Source organism: Urocitellus parryii, chromosome 11, assembly GCF_045843805.1.
Source record: "Urocitellus parryii isolate mUroPar1 chromosome 11, mUroPar1.hap1, whole genome shotgun sequence".
Taxonomy (NCBI): Eukaryota; Metazoa; Chordata; class Mammalia; order Rodentia; family Sciuridae; genus Urocitellus; species Urocitellus parryii.
This window is the reverse complement of record NC_135541.1, coordinates 4,815,957-4,837,164: the sequence shown is the minus strand read 5'-3', so window position 1 is coordinate 4,837,164 and position 21,208 is coordinate 4,815,957. Positions and strand designations below refer to the sequence as shown.

Genomic DNA, 21,208 nt, shown 5'->3' with positions numbered 1-21,208 from the left:
AAAGGAGAAACACAGGGACTCCTGTCCCAAAGACTATGTTTCTGCCCATTCACAGGGGGCTTTTATAGAGGTGATTCAGAGAAAATGAAATTAGGGAGAAGTTCAGGGAAAAGAAGATTGAGAAAAAGAAAAAAAACAAGTTTCAAAGCCACAAAGAATATAGTCAAAGCATCAAGTGAATCCCTGTTACACTGACATCCTAAGTCATTTTACATGTAAAATATATTGTATTCTGAAAAATGGACCACTGGACTTTTTATTTCTCAGATCCCCTATTTCTCTTTTTATATCCTTTGGTCTCATTTTCATTTTGTTCTTGTGCCCTTTGGTACTGTCACCAGTCCTACCCATATTCACTGTTTGAGGTGGAAACCACCCATGGTAATGAGTGGACTTTTTAGCAGTTTAGACAGCCATCCCAGGCAGGAGCACTTGGTCAGTTCCCTTCCAGCTTGGCAGAAGCATGTCTTCTCACTAAGTCAGTCTTGATTAAAACCAAGTCACTAGACTATGCGTGAGGAACTGTGAACTTCAGAAGAGGAGTCTGAGCAGAGTCTCTTTAACCTGAGGGATGATAAAGTGGAGAATATGGCCAGGATATATGTTCTTAGAAACTGACCTTTAGTTTCCATGGTAGGGAAATCTGTACTTTTTCCCAAATAAGGGAGCCATAAACCAGCTCATGATAAATATCAGGGCTAGATAATCATACCAGAAGAGGGGGGAAATAAAAGAAGTCCACTTATGTAAGGATGTTAGGAAGACTTATAGGTCTTAAATAGTCTCAGAACAAACTTGTGACTCTGACAGAGCTTCTTGTGAGATCTATCAGGCACTCCTGTATAAAAACCCTTTCTTTATAATCTCCCAGTTTACTTCCTTTTGGGAGAACTGACATAAACATACATCTCTATTTTCATTTTAAAAAACTGTCTTTTCTCTTAAACTCCCATGTATGACTGGGCATGGTGGTGCATGTCTGTAATCCCAGCCACTTGGGAAGCTGAAGCAGGAGGATCATGAGTTCAAAGCCAGCCTCAACAAATTAGTGAGGCCTTAAGCAACTTAGTGAAATCTTGTCTCTAAATAAAATATAAAAAAAGGGCTGAGAATGTGGTTCAGTGGTTAATCACCTCTGGTTTAATCCCTGGTACCCCCCCCCCAAAAAAGACCAAGTTGGTCAAAATTGATCCTATTCTTATCTACTCTTGGGAATGTGTGAGAAGCCTCTTGGTTCCTTTAGCTTTCCTCTACCAGCTGTGCCATCCACCAGGAGTGGTCAGGGTCTTGCAACCCACATGTGGCTTCCCTTGGAAGCACATGGGACATTTCCCTGTCCAATGAACCCCCTCTTTGCAGATGTGCACTGATTGGCTTCCTGTTCTCTAGGGTCCTGTTGATCCCCCTGATCAGGAGGTTCAGTTGACTCATCAGAGTTGGCTCCTTAGAGGGGTCAAGCCTTGGGTCCTGGCTGACCTTAGAGGGCAAGGGCCAAAATATTGACTGGTTTTTCTTCACCCTTTTACTTCCTTGACTCTGCTTTCCCAGCAGGCCAGTTTCACCAGTAACTAATATCTATAATTTTATAGTTAACACTTCCATTTAATGGGGGTTTGCATTATAGAAGTCTGCCTTATATCCAATTCTGTCCTGTAGGTGATAGCTTATTATCTCAAATTAAGTCAGGTTGTTTTGTTAGAAAGAGTACTTCTTTAAAACACTAATGGGAAAAAGTTATAAAGTTATATAAGGAAAATAAAAAATAATAACAAGATCAAAAACATATTCAGTTTGTATAATAGCTTTGAAGCAAGAAATATAACTTCTATAATAACACTTTGGTATATATTTTGCCTCCACAAAGACATACATTTATCAACTCAACGTATAAAACCCTTTACAAATTTTACATTAAAAAAAAAAACTGACAAACTTACATATGTTTTATAATTTGCTCAAACTGTTACTTAGTTTTGTAGTATATTCCTTGTTTATTTTGGAGATTGCAGTAATCTTTGCAATAAAAATCATCTTTTGAACATAACTTAAAATGAGCTTAAGTCTACCCTTCTTTGGAGCCATCTAACATGAAGTAGGGTGAGAGGCAGAGCTTTATCTCAGGTGAGGTGGGACTCTTAACAAATCTTAGGTAAAGTGATTTATTTCTGAAGTTGGTCTTTGCCTCTTTCTTAAATATCATTTTATAAAGTACTTGTATAGTTTATTGAGTCCATATGAATATCATTAACACTTATAACATTATATCTGAAATGTGAATCAAAACAGAAGGTAAGAGAGCTCCTTTCTTTTTATAGAAAAAAAGTGGCAGAATGCTTCCATGTTTCATATTGTCAGCCTTTAAACAAATTAGGCTCTCCTTATTGTCTTCCAAAAATACATTTAAATTTCTATCCCAGAGTAAAAAGTAACCCAAAATTCTATATATAACTTATTGATAACAGGTTACCTTTATCTAGTTACAAAACATTAAATGACATAAATAAATCTCCAATTAAATTTTCTATTTTTTATAAGTCTAAAAAAGACTACAACTACTGACAACTTTGGTTTGGAGAACACCAGTTTGGAAAAGTGTTCCCCTAAGCTCTCAGCTGTACCTCTAGTCACATATATTTAGGGTGTAAAATAGACTATAATAACCTAAAATAGCAGTTGTTTACTCAGTTATAAAGCAATCATTTAAAAGAATTTTTAAATGGTACAAATCCTAATTCCTTTATAATTTAGTTTCCCTAAGTAATAAAACCTAACAGACACAAGAAATTATCTTAATAGAAAATATCAATGTTTTAGACTTTGTTTCATATCAGTGCATTAAAATATGACCTTAGGGGTCTGGGGTGGTGGCTCAGTGGCAGAGCATTTGCCTAGCATAAGTGAGGCACCGGGTTCATATCAATAAATAAAATAAAGGCCCATTGGCAACTAAAAAAATTTTTAAAAATATATGACCTTAGAAAACCATTTAAATATTTTTTACTGACTGACGTAATAATAGCCAATTCAATCACATACACAAAATTTTTGAGATTTACCTCCACAAACCCTTTGAAATTTACTTAGTCTACAACTTGTTTACATTCTTAGATTTGTCCTCTTTCATCTTGGACTTCAGCACAAAAATATTCCATTTTCATACAAAATACTTTCTCTTCTAGAACATACATTACCCTACCTACGACTTTTTATATCTCACTTCTTCCGGTTGTTGACTCTTTCTTAAATTTACATTCTGAAAGTAGTCAAAACTAGGAAATTTCTGATTTTAGATAAGCTACTCCTTTTTAATAAGATGAAATACTTTACTCTTTTTACAGTACTTTAATCAAAAGACAGCTGAAACTTTTTATTCTCTGCATATAGAATGACACCTATTAGAATTTTAACTTCTAGTAATCTTGCTTTTAGTTTAGGCCCAGAAGCACCCTTTAAACTGTTTTCCATTTACCAACTTATAAAAACATATTTAATATGCCCAATTATGTTACCTTATGGAATTAAGAAGCTAAGAGAACTTAGATTTAAACTTAGGAGTTGTTTTAGCATTTTAACTTTGCAAATTATCAGATTTCTCCCCTAACAAACACATTCATAAATGTTTATCCCATTTATGTTAAATTTAATTTGCCCATTTTTAACTTCTGCTACCCATGAAAACCAAGGTGTCAGACAAACCTAGTTAACACTTTAAATTCGTTATTCCTGCCAAAGAAAAATCCGTGAACATTGATTGCTCTATAAACATTTTATAGAAACTATTTTTTTTTTTTAGCTGGCCAACTAGAAAAACATGTAGTTTAGCAATTTCAATGATATCTTCACTCTTACCAAAGTAAATTGACCCTTTAGAAATTAAAATGGAGACTGTCACAGATTTTTACAATATGACCCAGGCATGAAGAGGGTCTGTGCAGTTGGGAACATTGGGAGTAAAGTCTGTCAGCCATGGGGGATGTTGCACTCAAAGATTTAGGTGCCACTTGTCCTCCAGGGGGGCAGATTCACTCCCACCATCATCATCGTTTATTTTCCCTGCTTAGAACTCTTCAAAGAAAAAGAAGACTTGGACGTATGGGGTCTTTCCATTTATCTTCCCTTTCCCCCCATTTGGTGGGTTCCTGTAACGGAGTTTCCTCTTTTGTATTTAACTCCCTGCCCTCCTTGGGCTCAATCCCCCTTATTGGGGATTTTTGGCACACCCATTTGCTCAAACCCTCTTATGGGAGGTTTCTTGTAAACCCAGAGCTCTTGTTTCCAGACATTTCCCTTGAAGGAGAACAGAACCGTGGATCGGGACTCGGCACTCACTTGGGACCAGGAGACATCTCAGTCACACACATTCCACCTCAAAATTCCCAACCACCAAGGCTGCAGAGATTAACCCCAGGCCGAGAGGTAGTGTCACCAGGAACAACTCCCAATAACCAGTTTTCCTCCCTTAGCTAATGAAGCTGCCTGATTCCCCCGTGCCTGCCTTTGCCGCCCCTTTGAAAGCCTTGCTTTCACTGTCCTCCAAAACAGTCCCAGGTATTTCTGTGGCCTCTGGGGGAGGCGTGGGGGTGGGGCATCCAGGCAGAGTGAGGCACTCAAAGTGGGGTGGGATGAGTCTCCCCTCTCTTCCCGACGTCCTGGAGGAGCCCTGAAGTTGTGAGAAACACGCTCACCTGTCCAAGCCCAAAGACTGGACTAAGAGACACAAGTCACAGCAAGAAGCAAGGCTCTGCTTTAATGACAGTCTTGCAAGATTAGGTACCTGGAGGTCAGGGACCCCCAGGCCAGTGGTTTGCTCCCTAGAGCTCAGGATCCCTCCTCAGGTCCTCATTGGCTGAGGGTTCACCATATTCCAAAGGTCACCTAAGTTTTACGGTCTCCTTTTGGTTACTTAAAGAAATATACCTTCCGTGGTCCCCACCTCTATAAGGTCCTTGCTTAGCATCTGGACGGCCATCTTAAGTGACAGTCGCCATTTTAAGGAAAAAAAGGGTCGATTTCCCACCCAAGGGCCTTTCTGAGAAAGGCTCAGCACTCCCTCACACCCACCCAACCCCTAACCGCCCGCATGAGGACCCTCAGCTCTGACTCCTGATCCTGCGCCATAAAAGTCCCGGAACCCAAGCCTGTTTTGCCCTTTTCCACTCTAAAGAGATGGCCTCTGTTGGTCAGCTCCGTGTATCTCCGCCTGGTCTCGCCTTTCATCTCTCACTCACCCAGCTCTCCCGTTCCTCTTCCCTTCAGCCTCCCTTTGTTCTCTTGGCTGGAAAGTCCCCTTGGGTTGAGTGCCTTCTGGCCAGTAGAGTTTTCTCTCTGTTGGCTGGTCAGGCCCCTTCCTTCTCCCCTCCTATGTGTCAAGGGGCTGTGAATTTTCACCCTGGTATTAACTGAAGGATCATGGAAAATAGTGTCCCCAAGACAGCCCAGGGAGAACAGGGGGAGGGAGAAAAAGGAAGGCAAACATGAACCGTCCCAGTAGTAATGAGTCCTGAAGGGACAGAGCACTGGGCCGCGGCCTTTCACCCTTTCCCATGGTTGATTGTGGAGCTCTGGGTGACAGTGGGTCCCAGAGGACAAGACACACAGGGAACCCCTGAGCTTTCATCACTTCCCAGTAACAATAAGTTTCTGACTTTTTACAACTTTTTTTCCCTGATTGCCCAAATCAACGAGTCCCGCTTTAGTGTCCAATGATTAATTCACTCTCATTGTGACATACAAACCTCAGAGCCCCTCTGTAACCAGCGGCCATTTTCTATCCAGAAAGTGACGCCCCCCGCCCCCCAACAAGCTTGCCTGGTTATCTTTGCTGACATTAACTGCCTGCTCTCCCCCCAGCTGCCTTTCTTACACCCCAAGTCATTTCACATGCAAAGTTGAATTCTGTGTTCTGCAAATGGACCACAGGCTTTGTATCTCTACCAGGTCACCTTGTATCTCTACCAGGTCCGACCTCACCTTTGGCAGCTGGCCACGAGGTACGGGAGGGGGTCCTAAAGCACCACTTGGCCCCAGTTCTCTCTGGACTTATTTCTGAGGCTGTCCCATGGGTCCACACTCAGACTAACCTGCCAGCTAGGGATCAGAAGGCCCCTGGGGGTGGGGACACTGTGACTTCACCAGACCCAGTGTGTCTCAGCCTCTCTGCTGGGGCCCTACCCTGGCTCCCTGGGATCCCCTGAGTTTGTCCTGGGTATCTGTTTTCTTTTAATACATTTATGCCTCCTACCATTTTCTCCTAAGTTCCTGGGTTGTTGATGTGCCTTGGATATGTGGCCACACTTAAGAACCATTCGGGCATCTGCTGCTCGAAGGCTCCTGTGACAGGATAATCTGGTTGTGAGCTGCAGTCAGAATTAGCCTGTGCTGAACTCAAGACAAAGCTCACCATCCTAGGCACATAGGAACAAACATCCATCCACCCCAATCCTGTGGCCATACAAGGGCACAGTGGGTACATTCTGTGAGAGACCTCCCTCTCTGGTGGGCATGAAGCCCATCCTGTGATTTCATACTCTTCCTGTTTCTCTCACCTCCTACAAGTCTTGCCAGGAAACTTCCAAAACCTGGGTAACTAGGCTACCTATTGCTCCCATGAGAATCCAGAATGCACCTGGAACAAAACCAAACGTAAGCCCCTATACAATACTACATGGACATCTTTTCCTATCTGAAGACCTTGGGGTAGATCCTGAGATCACTCAGCTCACCAAATATCTTGCAAACCTAGGGGAATTTCAATGGCCATTCAGACCATAGGTGGCTGGCTTACTTCCAGCTCCTGGTAGACATGCTCGAGTATATCAAGGGGAACAAGTTGTAGTTGAAACTGGGAGGAAGGCTTTCTGGAAGACCAGTTAAAACCTAAGTAATCCTGAGCACCTCCACAGCTGTTAAACTGGTAAAAGTAAGCAGTTGGATATATCTCTCAACAGTAAAGACTGCTCTGACTCTTCCAGAATCAGAACAAGGTTTGAAAAAAGACTTTGAAGACCTGGTCCAGTGAGCCAATTGAGGACCTCAAGCTATCTTCAGGAGACCACTACCCAAGGGCTAGGTCAGTACATTAATCACTAATGTAATAAGTGTTTTGTTTGTCTCTAACCAAATTTGTTAATTGTTTCCAGAACTCTGACCACAAAACTTTCTAATCAAGGTGCAGGAATCTGTATCCTGGAACTGACCCTCACCCATGGCCAGTAATTGGCTCACGTTGGCCTCTAGGAGAATCTTTGGGTCCACAGACCTGTTTAAAACTTTAAACCTTCCCCAGCATATTTTAAATCAATCTAACCCTGGGTTGGCCAAGGGCTGCTGGGTAGACCTGTACCCCAGCTCTACAGGTACTAGAGCCCTGGCCATCCATGCCTGACCATGGGCTAGCAGCCTCATGACTCTCTACACTAAGTATCCAGGTGGCCATTCATTCCAGCTAATGACCTTAGGTGATTTATACAACATAAAAATGATAGACATCACTAAAAAACAATAGCTGGAAGGTAGTTCAGTTCCTCCATCTATTAAAATAACCTAAGACCTCATCTCCCCTGCTATGCAACCCACCTGAGCCTATTACAACCCCAATGAGACTCAAGTTCCAGGTGCCCCCTCTGTATCCAGAAGAAACAGAGTCCTGGGCATGACTTGGGTGAGTCAAAAGACCACTTTCATAATCATAACCTGGTAGCTTCTCCCTCAAACAACCACGCCAATTACACAGTAGTTCAATACACCCCCTTTAAACAACCAGTAAGGTTCTTGTGGAAACCATCCTTGAAAAAGGACCAATTGTTAAATAAAAATGCAGGCTACTGTCAAAACAGACCTCTGCTTGCACAAGCATCTTCCCCTGAAGACTTGCTCCAATCCAACCCTTTCAGAATGCTTACTAATCCCCAGTTACAAAAGCTCAACTGAATGTATTCTTTTTTTAAAAAATATTTTTGTAATGGTTGCTAGATCTTTATTTTATTTATTTATTTATATGTGGTGCTAAGAATTGAACCCAGTGCCTCACACATGCCAGGGAAGTGCACTACCGCTGAGCCCCAGCCCCAGCCCTAGCCCTGAACTGAATGAATTCTCATTGATATGTTGGGAAAAAAAAAAAAAAAACTAATCAACCAATCAAACCAAAAACAGGCGTTGGGAGCAGCCCCCCACCAGTCCTATAGTCCCTTCTGTCCTCTGACTGGGGCTACACTAGCTGAAACCCTAACCACATGGGGATTTGGAAATAGAAACCCCACGTGTTCACAATCAAAACTAGTTTCTTTATAGAAACACCAGGAATCTTCTTCCTATGTGGAACAAATTCTTCCTAGTGCCTACTGACCAAGCAGATGGGGACATGCACACATCTAGCTCTAAACATAGATATAGCCCCTAATGATCAATCTCCAATCACACATTTAACAGTATCCATTAGAGCTAAACCGGTTGGACAACCATTCCTGTGCTGGGGGATTGGGGGTAACTGCTGGAGTGGGCACAGGGAGAGGAGGACTATCGACCTCCCTCTCCTATTTTCGGGGTTTGTCTAAAGATCTCTCTGATAGAGGAAATAGCAAGAAGCACAATTACCCTCCAGAACCAGAGATTCAACAGCAGCAACCAGTCTCCCAAACCGGAGAAGACTTGATCTATTAACTGCTGAAAAGGGGAGACTGTCTCTTCCCTGAGGAAGAATGCTTTTTTATGTAAACCCCTCCGGGATAGAGGGATGCAGCAAAGAAAGAAGCAGACTGTGCCTTTAGGATGCGGCAGCAATTGTCAAGAGTCAAGGGGATCATGGTCAAAAATTTAGAACTGGATGTCTTGATTACTACCCTTTGGCGGGACCCCTTTTGATATTCCTCCTGGCTTTGTTTCTTGGACCTGCCTATTAAACCTACTAACAAGTTTCTGTCTCCTCATCAGGGTCTCAGACTCCTGCTGGTGTTAAGCAGGGCTTCAGACCAATCCCACAAATCCCACAAATGAACCTGGGTGCCCTGCTGTCTCATTTGGACCAAATAACACGAGTTCGGTGACTCCCAATCGGCTGGGATGACAACCCCCAGTGGGCCTGAAGCAGCTACAGAAGATGGGACTTCCAGCCCCTCAGCCACCCAAAAAGATTTTTGGGATCATGTCTCTTGTGGCAGGGAGTAGGAGTTTAGGGACATCAGGGTGGTGGAGGCGGGGTACCAGAAATATGCCAGTTGGAGCATGGACTGGGAGAGGAGTTGAGCAGTGGGACCACCAAATGGCCCCTGTGTTCCTCTTCAAGAGTTACCCTAGTACCTTGGCAAGTTCTGTATTCTAATTAGGTGAAAATAAAGTCACCCCTAGGAACAAATGAGGCAGTGTCTCCCATCAGGACTGCAGGGAGGCAATGAGGCTCAGACTCAGGGCCTTGAGCCATGCTCTCCCCTGGGCTGCTCTGCTTTGGGGAGTGAACTTTCAATAAATCTACGCTCTGGCTGCATCTCAAACTTTCTGTTTGTTCAATTCTTTGAGATTCCACGTACCTGGACCCCACCTGGACCCTCCAGCAGTAGCACTGTCATGTTTTCACTAGAGGTACAAATACCTGTCGTTGTTGCACAGACCACATTACAGATGGCAGCAGGGAGCCTTGGCACCAGGAATGCAGTTTCTTTCACTTCTTTATTCCCTGGCCCTGGCACAGGGTAGGTCAACTTTAGGTCGAGTGCAGTGACTGACTTTGTTATGTATTTGTTACTGAAATATTTCTACCAACAGAGACAATCTCCTGCATGAAACAAATAACATCAACCCATAGGTCTGTTGGAGGATCTCTCAGTAAGTGAAAAATAAAACTGCTGTCTTTTCCGGCACAGTAATTTGAAAAGGGAAATGTCACTGTATATTACACAGAAGTAGAATTGGAGTTGAGTAAATAGCCCAAGACAGAACTTTCCAGCCAAGGGATGAACACACACCATGAACAGGTCAGCAGAAGTGGACAGGGAATGTGCAGACCATCCAGAGGGTACAGGCTGGGCATAGGAGAAAATAAGATTGAAGTAAGAGGTGGGAAAAACAAGCACCACGAATCTAAGCAAAGCACAGTTGGTTCAAGAAACCACCAAGGACTCACAGCTGGGAGATTTCTGATGCAAACTCTGTCCAGCAGTAGTTTTGAGGTGGATTAAATGGGAGGGATGAGGATGGAAACAGAGGCTCTGCAGGGAAGGGGGCAGCCTGGAAGAATACTAAGGGGGGGGGGGGCTGGCAGTAGTAAAGCCTTACAAAATTCAGAGGATCCAGCTGGGATGGTTTCATTGGCATCTTTCCCTCACAATCACCTGCAGCCTTAGACAAATGACTGACTGTTGAGGGGGCCCTGGGAGGCAGGGAAAGCAAGGGCTCCAGGAAATGTTTTCTTTGCCTCTGAAACTGCAACATTCAATATCAAGACACTGTATCTGGATGGGAAGGAAATACTTGAAAACGCGTTGTGGTAAACACGTTGGATTTCAGTATCGGGTCCAGTTAAAGCAAGACACGCAGATAGTATGGGGAAATTTTCTTCATTTTTAATTTACAGCAGAAAGAATATAAAGCATTCAGAAAACATTTTCCATATTTTAAGGGCAATTCAAAACATTTTGCATGGTTTCCAGCAGCTGAGTTCTTCAACAGATCCATTGATTCAATGATGCTTTACATGCACAATTACAAAAATAAAACTTACAAAAAAGAAGACATCTAGACTAGTTTTACATGCAAATCTCAGGGACCCCCCATTGGGCGCCAACTACTGTGTGGAACTGCCATAAGCGACCGTGCAGCCAGAGAGGGGTTCGTGTTATTGTCTTTATTTCGTTCACACAGTACAGCTGATTTCGAATGGGTAACAAGAATAGCAATTAAATCTTCAGGAGACAGAATAAGATTAGCTATTAATTTTATAATGAAACCCTACTCCTGGCACTTGGGAATTCAGATTATCCAAGAAAGCTGCGCTTACCTATCATCTTATATTCAAAATTAAGATTTACAACCAAGAAAAAGCGGTCAGAAATGCTTTGTTTCAGTGGAAGTGCATTTTTTTTTTTTTTACCTCACCTAGGATTCACAGTTGGAATAGTAGGCTTTTGAACCTACTTCCTATTCCCTCCATGAGAACCGCCTAAATCTATGTAAGTCTCTATTTTCCGGAATTTTCTAACTTATTCAGCTAATAATGTAGATGTGAAACAGTTAAAAAAATAAATGTGAGGGTCAAAGCAAATCCACTGAGGTCATTACTCTGGTCAAAAGATCCGTTGTTTGTACCATAATAAATGGAATAAATGTATCCAAATGCAGTATTAATATAGGATATTCTGAAAGAGCTGGCTTTCACATTCTGTTCCCAGTTTCGAATGCAATTGTGTGTGTTCCTAAATTACTCCGCGTCCTCCTACAAGTCAAATTGTGTCAAACAGTGGGTGTTCGGGGGGACTGCAACATAACCCACACATTTAGAAACAAAATTGAGTCAGGTCAGTTTACAAATGTACAGGTGGCTCCTAGCTGTGGGGCTGTCACTGTTGTCAAAGCTGATCACAAGCAGAAAGACATATACTGTACAGTAATTCGAGGTTGGCAGTGAAAGGAAGTAATTAAAAAACAAGTACAATTATAGAAAAGGCACCAAGAGCACTGACCCCAGTTTTTACCACAATCTCTTTGTATCTATCTTCCTTCCAAAGACACCAGTTTAAAAGCTTATTTGTGAATATTTTTAGGCTTCACAACAAGCCTTGAGTTTTAACTCGAAGTTGGCAGCCAGAACCAAGTAAAAACACCTCAGCTTTACACCAACTGATCCTCAGACTCCACCTGGGGGTTTTCAACTGGCATCAGCAAATGCAGACTTCATTCTCTCGATCTGACTTGAGTAGTTGAATGTTTAAAAGCATCAGATTTCTTTGGCTCCTCACTGTGTGGAGAGAGTGACATAGCGTGGCATCCCTACGAGGCTGGTCTGCATCTTTTTCACTTTTAGGTATTTTTTTGTGCAATTTGTATTTGTATTTTCTGATTTCCAGGAGATATGAAAACGTGACATTTTTCTACTTTTCATACTATTCCTTTTGTCAGGTTTGATCATTCTACGTGTTCTTTGTTGGAGTGAGTGGATGGTGTTAAGCTATATACGGATTCATCTTATGATTATCTGTTTTGCAAAAGTAACTTAATTTTCTTCAGCAATATTAGCATTCACATTACTTGGCACCATTGGCAAAAAAATCTTAAATAAAATAAACTCCTGGTAGCCAAAATTAAATGTAAACATATCCTTTTTTTTTTTTTTTTAAGTAATGTTACTCTGCCTTTTTTCCTAAGTCTAGATACAGTAGCTCTTTTTTTTTTTTTTTTGCAGTTTAGTCATGCTTTAGCAAAATGTTCTTCTAAAGAACATTTAAAATAAAGTACTCTTATAGTGAAATAAAGTTTTTTTTGTTTCATTTTACAGACCATAGCCACTAATGCTTTGCTTTTGTTCATTTCTTTTTTCTTGATTTCATGCACATATCTCTGTTTTAATATATACAATATATACAAACAATACATCCACATTTTTTTCTTGCTCGTTCAGACAAAACTATACAAATAATTTTATCTTGCCACGTTATTGACCTTTGTGAATAAAATATTTAGCAATTAATATAATCCCTTTCAAATATTTTCTCACTTTTCATTTCTACCTTCTATATATACACAGAAACCACTTAGTTTGGATGAGATAGAGCCAAAAACATGGGATTTACTGGCCAGAACGCAGCACCACACTGGTCGTTTAGGTGGTAAATGTCCAGGCTAGGTTTATGATTCCTTGGAATGACTAGTTTCCAAGGTCACTAAAAAAGGCTACATGCTTTACCAATTCTTAAATAATTCTCATTGCACATGAAAGTAAGGCAAAAAAATTAAAGTGCTGAACGTGAGAAAAGGGACAAGATGATGCTATCCTCGCAGGTTCTTGGGAGGTGGTGGGGACAAGAACATAAATTTAAATTCTGTAAGGTGTTTCTCTTTATTTCCCATGCATTACCCGTTTACCACACACCCGCCCCTCTGCAAATTTCCACAAGACATTAAAACCTGCAGATTTTAAAAGTTGCATTAAGTGTGCTGTAGAGAATAAAACAAACAAACAAACAACAAAACAAAAATAAAACAGTGAAGGAAATGAGAACACACGGATCCAATAAAGATTTGTATGATCTAAGCCCTCCACTGAGAATCAATCCCAAAGATTCAGCTTCTTGGAAATAACCGACAGGGGCAGGTTCAGCATTCTTTTTTGTTGCTAGTGTATCCCCACCTTTTCTTATCTATATTTTTGGTATAAATATTTGTACAGTTCCACACGATGTTTGAATACAGCCCTATATGAGAAGGAAAACGGCTTCCTCCTAAGAGGAAGCCTCTTTCAGTTCCTCCTGGTGTCTTGTTTTCCTATGATCCAACAGAAGATTGAGTTCCAAGATGTCTTGCTGATCAAATTAAAAGTTGTCCATGAAAGTGCAAATGCAATGACCAAAACATTCCTGTTAAAATCCTGCAGCTGATCTCCCCAGAACTGCAGAGGGATTGTGTGTGCGTGTGTGTGCGTGTGCGCGTGTGTTGTTGTTGCATGTCTCTGCTAAAAACAGAAATGAAAACAGTCTGAAAAGCAACGTCACATTGCTAAGGGATGCTGCTGTATGTCTTCAAGTTCCTTGGCCTTTTTCAATTCTTTCACTCTGGAAGAGAAACAAACAGAACACCAGGCGATGACTATACAGTGAAAGTGCGACCCGAAAGGGGCCAGGGTGTTACTCTTCCCTCTGAGATGAAAAGCCAAAACAAAACCCCTTTTGAGGACATATGGCAAAGGAAACTCCTATGACACTGCTGGGAATATCATCCCAGGAGGACGCCTGTACCCTACTTTAGGTGGTTTTTAAAAAAAATTTTAAGAACTTTGTCCTGTACCAGGTCCTCCAAGAGCAGTGTGAAATCAGTCTGTTGCTATGAAATATAAAAATATGTTCATCTTGGAAAATTTCATTCAAGTAACTTCCTCCTCTGCCTGCTGGACCACCGTGAATGCCCAATTTTGCAGGGCGTAGAGAAGGGGAACCGAACACATTTTTTTTAAGCTTTGGATAGACCTGGGGATCCAACTATTACTTTGCTCACAGGCTCAATTGCTAGCGACCACACAATCTGCACGACTTCTCTTTCCTTCATGAACTGTGGAATCTGATTTTTCTATTCTCCTCCCTTTGCACCCTGTAATTGTGAGGGATGTTTGGGTTCCCTCTCAGAGCTCACAGATGGATGGCAGTTAGGGCAATATGGAAAAGGTACTTTGTTCTACTTAGATTTATTGTAGCAAACAAATTTAAATGGAACTAGTAGAGGCTGAGTTATGGAAAGTTCCTAGCAGCTGAGTATTAATTATCACTTCCAATCTATATTTTTAATGTAAAAATTTGCTTCCCCCACCCCCCTTAATGTGGTGGCTGATGTGGGAGGGTGTCAGGGAAGCACTTGTAAACTAAGAAAATCTCTCTGTGCTGACCAAAGATAATGAGCTTGCCTTAACAGCAGAATGATCAGATGCAAGCCAGTGCATGCTGTGCACGTCTCAGTGAGGAACTACAGACCATGTTGTGAGGTTTGTTTCTCAAAAGTGGGTGTGAGAGGACAGCTTTAGCCAAACAGGAGCAGACGTCTCTACTCTACCTCAGCAGCAGGTCAGGGAAACACACGATTTGTTACAGGCCTACAGCGAGGTTGATAATTTCAAATACTATTTCCTCATTCCCTCATGGTAAGGTCTCTCCTATTATCTTGTTATACCATTAAATTAAAATTTTAACATTCATGCTTGTTTATTTTTTATGTGGTGCTGAGGATTGAACCCAGTGCCTCACACGAGCGAGGCAGGCGCTCTACCACTGAACCCCAGCCCCAGCCCCTTGTGCTTGTTTACTTTCTAAACAGACTCTTGATAGCACTCGGGCAGGAAGAAAAAGCATTCTGGAAAAAAGTGGTAGGCTTTCTGCAGAATTAACACACACTGGGAGTCGAAGGCTCTCTTCAGTCAGGAGCAACAGAGGAAACAGAATTCACAACCTGCAAGCATCATCATTTCTGAGGATTCTGCAAAAGTTGATAAAATCTCTTCAGAGAGAAGATGCTCTCTTTCAGAAGAAAAGATAACTCATTTTACCATCAATAATAAAAATCATTGTTTGAAAACTTGCTTATTTGTCCTAGTGGTGACATATTCTAAGCCCAGCTTAGTCTAGGTGTGATTTTTATAGAGGACAATGACCGACGCTCTACCTCCCAAATGGTTGACTCTTTCTTAATAGCTACATTTAGAACACAACTGCTATGTTCCTAACTAGATCTGGATATTAGTTTTAAATTTTATAATTAAGGATACCATTTTTATTAAATTTTAGGGTAATGTGAGTCATATTACAGTATAGAATTGTGCATCATTACAGGTCCCTAATTTTGGACATGCATACTTAATAAATGGCTTTTTAAAAATTGAAACATGCTACAGTCTGTGTTCAATTTTTAAACATGCAATATCTATACTAACATCTCTTTGCTGGAGAAATGCAAGGCATGCACGGATACCAACTTTACTTCCGGACATGCAACATCTGTACTGTGCAGACCTGTTTCCTGAATTCCTGCAGACTGTGCATGCTACTTCAGATATTACATCTTATTTCTGCACTAGCACAGAACTCATTCACAAATATGCAACAGTGACTCCATCACTGATAAGATTTCTAGAATGTATAAATGTATAAAGAATTTCAAGTTGAAAATCTGATAGCATAAACATAGATATCCATTCACAGTTTTTCTAACATGAACAGGAATGCTTTACAAACATTAAATTCATCATCGAGATGAAATAGAGAAGGAGAGTGAATTATAAACCAGAAATGCTTTATGTAGTCTCATACCAAAGAATCTGTAATCAGCTGGTCAGGGAAGGTATCACTTAAAACATTTTTCTTCTAGTTAAAATGGTCACATTTGTTTTTTCATTTTCCCAGTTTCTTTCAGAACTAATTAAAAAGTCAACCAAGTTTTCATAAGGTTTTTAAGTTATCAGGTAAATACTCTGCTAAAATTAGTGATGTCCTCACAGACTAAATTCAGGATAGGTGTACATCCACACATAGGAATGTCTGCAGAGGAAACATGAGGACGTTCCAATTTTCAGATTTGTTTTCTGGGCTTCCGTAACTCTCCTAGAGCTCTAGAGGAGAATCTAGTTCCTGGTTTCATCATGAAGTTACCACAGTAAAGTAGCATTATAAAACACTTCAAAATGACTTCACTAGTAAAGGAAGAATGAGGAGTAAAAGAAGAGCTTATGTTCCAGTAGCTACACAGGACTGAATATTGTCATCTAATGCAGCACTCACAATTCTGCCATTCTATCCAATTTGTAAATTAGAACTTCGGATTGATAAGTATTAAATAACCTGTCCCAAATCATACAGAAAATAAGTGGCAGAGCAGGGATGTGAGCCCACTATGGTCTGACTTCAGAGCCTACAGTTCTGCCATTCCACTCTCCTGCTTCTAGTAATTTCTCAGGCTAACTAGAATTTTTATAAATTCTTGCTTTATTGGTTTTTCCAAAAGACTTACAGAAAACATGCATTTGGAAAGTTTCTAAAATATGAAATGAAGCTGACAACAATATTTTCTTAATTCTGAGATGTTGCTCTTTAGGAGACCGTATGTTGATTTAATTACAATGTTGTGGGGGCACAAAGACCCCCACATAAGATGTACTTGATTTATAACACAATTAAATTTAGAGTCCTAAAACATGTATAAACAATGTACCTAGAATCAAATCAGCTTTTTAGCTTTGATCTCTCATCTGTGATTCAGACTGTGTTGATGTTTTGGGTCTTTTTTTGAATTTCTAATATTTATTTCTTAGTTTTCGGCAGACACAACATCTTTGTTTGTATGTGGTGCTGAGGACCGAACCCGGGCGGCACTGCGTGCCAGGCAAGCGTGCTACCGCTTGAGCCACATCCCCTAGCCCCCTGTGTTGATGTTAACTTACCTCTGAAAGTTCACATGAAATTGAGACACTCACCCTCTGTCCTACTGAACTCATACGTGGGGTTTTAGGTTCCTTGAGGGCAGATTATTAAGATAAAATGGGGTGCCTAATTTTTGTTTTAAATCAAATTTCAACTGGGTAGATGTAACTGAAAGTTACATTACCTCCAAAGAAACAGAAAATGATGATATCCCTGAAGGGACCTGGAATAACACCTGTTAGAAATCTAAGAAATAGATACTTCATTTAGAGTGTTCCAATCAGTTAAACTGGTTTTGCCTTATCATCAGTCAGAGACATGATTAATCACTAAAAGGCATGTGTTAACAAAAAATAAATCTTTACCAGCAAGGATACATAATAAAAGTTTAACTATTATCATCTCTGGGTTATTCTCCTTTCTTATTTGTAGTTGCAAAATTAGCTACAATGAATATGTGCTTCTTTTCTAATAATAATAATTATTATTCCTACCTTAAAGAATGTTTGAAAAGATTTATATTTTGCTATCCATCTGTAACTATTATGTCTTATTAAAGTTGTGTACATAGGACACAAGCTGAAAAATCAGTGGAGGAAAAAATTCATTTTCATAGACCAAAGCCAAAATTAATCAACTAAATTTGTTTCACTGATATTACCTGTGTTATAAACATATTTTTTTCAGTATACAAACTTGGTATATATTTGAAATTGGAATGATATTGAAAATCCAGTGGCTGTATTGTTTGCATTGATATAACTTAGAACACAGGTACTCAAAACTTTTATTGAGTTATATTACACAAACTTGCTAAGGGTTACTGAGTTTTTGGTATTACAATCATGAGGCTATGAAAGAGCTGAACCTAAAATGTCCAGGTTATCTTAAAAAATCCCATCACATAGAAGACAGGCAAAGTGGTCTTCATTGAGGTCATAAAGACAATTAATGCTGGGAGAAGCTGTGGCTTCTACAGGTGCAAGGCTACTGCTTCCCTAAGAGCTGTGTGGACTACATTCCTGAACCTCACATCAGTCACTAAAAAAATACTCCTGTTATTAGTTTAGAGTTAAGTAATCAGGACAGTAAGACTTTGACCTGTGACCATTCAACTATTAATTAAAGACAATCCCAGGATTACCCCAAGCATTCTAGGACGAAAATAATCACCACCTTGGGATACTCTGGCAGTCTCAACAAAAAAGAAAAAAAAAAAAAAAGGTGCATTATAATGTACTGAAGTGATGTGGTAAGCAACAGCACTGAAAGCCAGCAGAAGCCCACGGATTTATTTCCATCAGACGTCCAATGGTAATTCATGGTAAATGGAATAGGCCTGCTTCAGAACCTTGTAGCAAACAATGCTCCATGGGAAAAGCATAAGGCAAAGCCGCTTCATTACATCTACTCAGTAATGCTCAGCCAGAAATGCTTCATGAGTCAGTGGATTTCGGCAGGTATATTCTTGCAATGCTGGACGTCAAGTATACAGGGCAGCCCGATGTGGCTTTCTGATTAGTTACCTGTTGCTCTGAGAGCTGCAATAGCTTGTGGGGAATTTAGGAAAAGAGAGATCTTGCCATTTTCCAGAAATTTCATTTGGATTGCAAAACAAAAAAGACAGAGAGGCCCAATAAGAATGACACAGAGCATGTTGTCTGCAATTTAACACACACCACTGTGTTCCAAAAATATTCATTTCCTAAAAGAGGCAAGTAAGACAAAATTATTTTGGAGTTTTAAAATATACCCTTGATGATCATCCCACACTCACTTCTCAAGGGACATATGATGTGCCACTTGGAAACTAGACCTCAGGCTGGACTTAACTTGGGACCACATTTGTTGATCTTAGCCCACTGACTACTTTTCTCGAACAGTACACTTCCGGGCATTATCGGAGAACTGTCCCTTCAGATGACACAGCAAAAGGTGTGAAGGATACGTAACTCTCAGAACTTGGTAGTGACCACTGGAGACACTTCACAGGGCTGCTCTCAAGCACAGGGTGAAGCTACTGTACTGAAATCACTACTTACCAAAATGACTGTCAGCTTCTGGAAAAGTTAAAGTTTTTGCAAACCTGGCTCTCAAATACAGACGAAATCTGTTGTTTAAAAAAGGTGCTCAAAATGCGCTATTTCTCCCTCCTCCAATTAAGGCTCTTTTATGCCAGAAGACAGCTGTACCCACCTTTACTGAACATGAGTGACTGGCTAGCAATTTAAGAAACAGGTTATTTAAACAGCATTATTTCCACTGCTGATAATTATCTGCAGAGACTATAAAGCTTATAAAGCCCCCTTGTGGAAACACTGTCTCATACAGGGAAAGAAATTTTTCTAAGAAATAGAAATGGAAAACCATCTTCTACCCAGAAAAGCAGGCTCTTTCTTTAGGCAATGAAATCTTAACACCCTGAGAAGTCTGCTACGTAAGAAGATGTTTGCCATTTCCTCTGCCTGTGACGTATCTCGGTTTTTCTGCTGTGGCAGTGAGTAACATCCTGCCAGGTATACTAAGTCCAGTTGGAAAGTAATATTTTCAGCATTTACATTTTAAGTTTTTTTTTTTTTTTTTAAAGAGAGAGTGAGAGGGACAGGGACAGAGAGAGAGAGGGAATTTTAACATTTATTCATTTTTTCTTAGTTCTCGGCAGACACAACATCTTTGTTGTTGGTATGTGGTGCTGCTGAGGATCGAACCCGGGCCGCACGCATGCTAGGCGAGCGCGCTACCGCTTGAGCCACATCCACAGCCCCACATTTTAAGTTTCTTAAACCTTAAAAATTCTTCAGTGGTTTGCTGAAGTTGGTTTATCATCTGAGTTAACTAAAAGAATTGAAACAGTTGGTTTAGTATCTCTCCTGAGTAATGAAATTCACTCAAGTATACAATTACGTGTCTGGGACAAAAACAAAACACCCCTGATTATTTCAGGGATTTGGTAACTTTATTTTCAGTTACTGGATAAATTAGCGGCTAAGCCTGAAGGAAAAGCTAAGTAAAAACCTCAGCTGGACTCAGGGAAGAACATGGGGAGCTCCTCTTGGCCTTCCACAGGCAAAAAGGAAGCTCTCAGGACACAGGGTGCGCAGCTGCTATGCTGCTGTGCGGAGCCTGCTGTGCCTTCACTCTCAGAGATCCTTCTGCTCTTCATCCCAAGAGTGTGGAGCAATAACAGCGTTTTACAAACACTGCTCCACAAAATTTAATTCTTAATGTTTTCTTTTTTCTTAATATTTTTGAATATTATTTTTCAACTTATCAACCTTAAATGTCTTAAGTATGGTGTACTTTATAAATTAAAAAAATAAGTATGTCATCTTTTTTGACATAAATTCCAGGAACATAAATCCTCCGAGAATGCTCAGCTCCCAAGATTTTTAACATGGGGACCACTAGAGGGAGTGCCATCGCAACATTCCTGAGGGAGAAGTGGAGGGCATCTGACTGGTGGTTACACAATGTTAAACATACAAGCTGCTCCACGGATACTGTGATTACCGTTAGGTAAAGGTCCCTACACCAGCAGGAACCCAACACCTCCCTGTTCCTCTCTTCAGATGCCCTGAAGACTGTGCCAGGCAGCAGGGATGTTACAAGATTCCAACTTTCCAGTTGCAGTTCACAGCAGAATGCAGCAGACACTAAAGAAATTAAAGAAGGGGCTCTGTCTGGCACTGAAAGACATCTTCAGAAAATGTTCTCTCAAAGAGGATCACGAACATAGCAAAACTAACAGAGCGCAGAAACAACCACCTCTAATGGAAGGTTGGCCCCTTGCAGCAGGCTCTGTGAAACACAATGAATACGCGATACACCACCACCTTCAGGTAAACTGCATATCCTAGGGCATCCGTATGTTGGTGGAATCGGTGGCAGTGGTCATTGTTTTTTAATGAAAATAAAAATTGTCTATGTTTGCAGAAGGTGAGAGGGAATAGAGAGACAGAGATTTTTCTCTATTTTAAGCAGAGGAATCTCTGATCCGGCTCTACCACACGGAAAATGCACCCAATGGTAAACAATTGTCTAATAGTAAAGAGGATCAACTAGTCAACAAATGCTGCTGCTTTTTAATTTCAAAACAAATTTTTCCT

At 40.7% G+C, this 21,208-nt stretch overlaps 1 protein-coding gene across 3 annotated transcripts in view; it reads right to left on the bottom strand.

Annotated features, from left to right (window-relative positions):
- Positions 1-10,555: 10,555 nt before the first annotated feature.
- Positions 10,556-21,208, bottom strand: part of LOC113180919 (calmodulin-binding transcription activator 1) — a 687,512-nt gene continuing 676,859 nt past the window's right edge. For all 3 annotated transcript variants that reach the window (XM_026386127.2, XM_026386128.2, XM_026386130.2), the window contains one exon: positions 10,556-13,757. In XM_026386127.2, the coding sequence (XP_026241912.2) occupies positions 13,725-13,757 (33 nt within the window). In that variant the 3' untranslated portion in view covers positions 10,556-13,724. The remainder of the gene's footprint in view (positions 13,758-21,208) is intronic.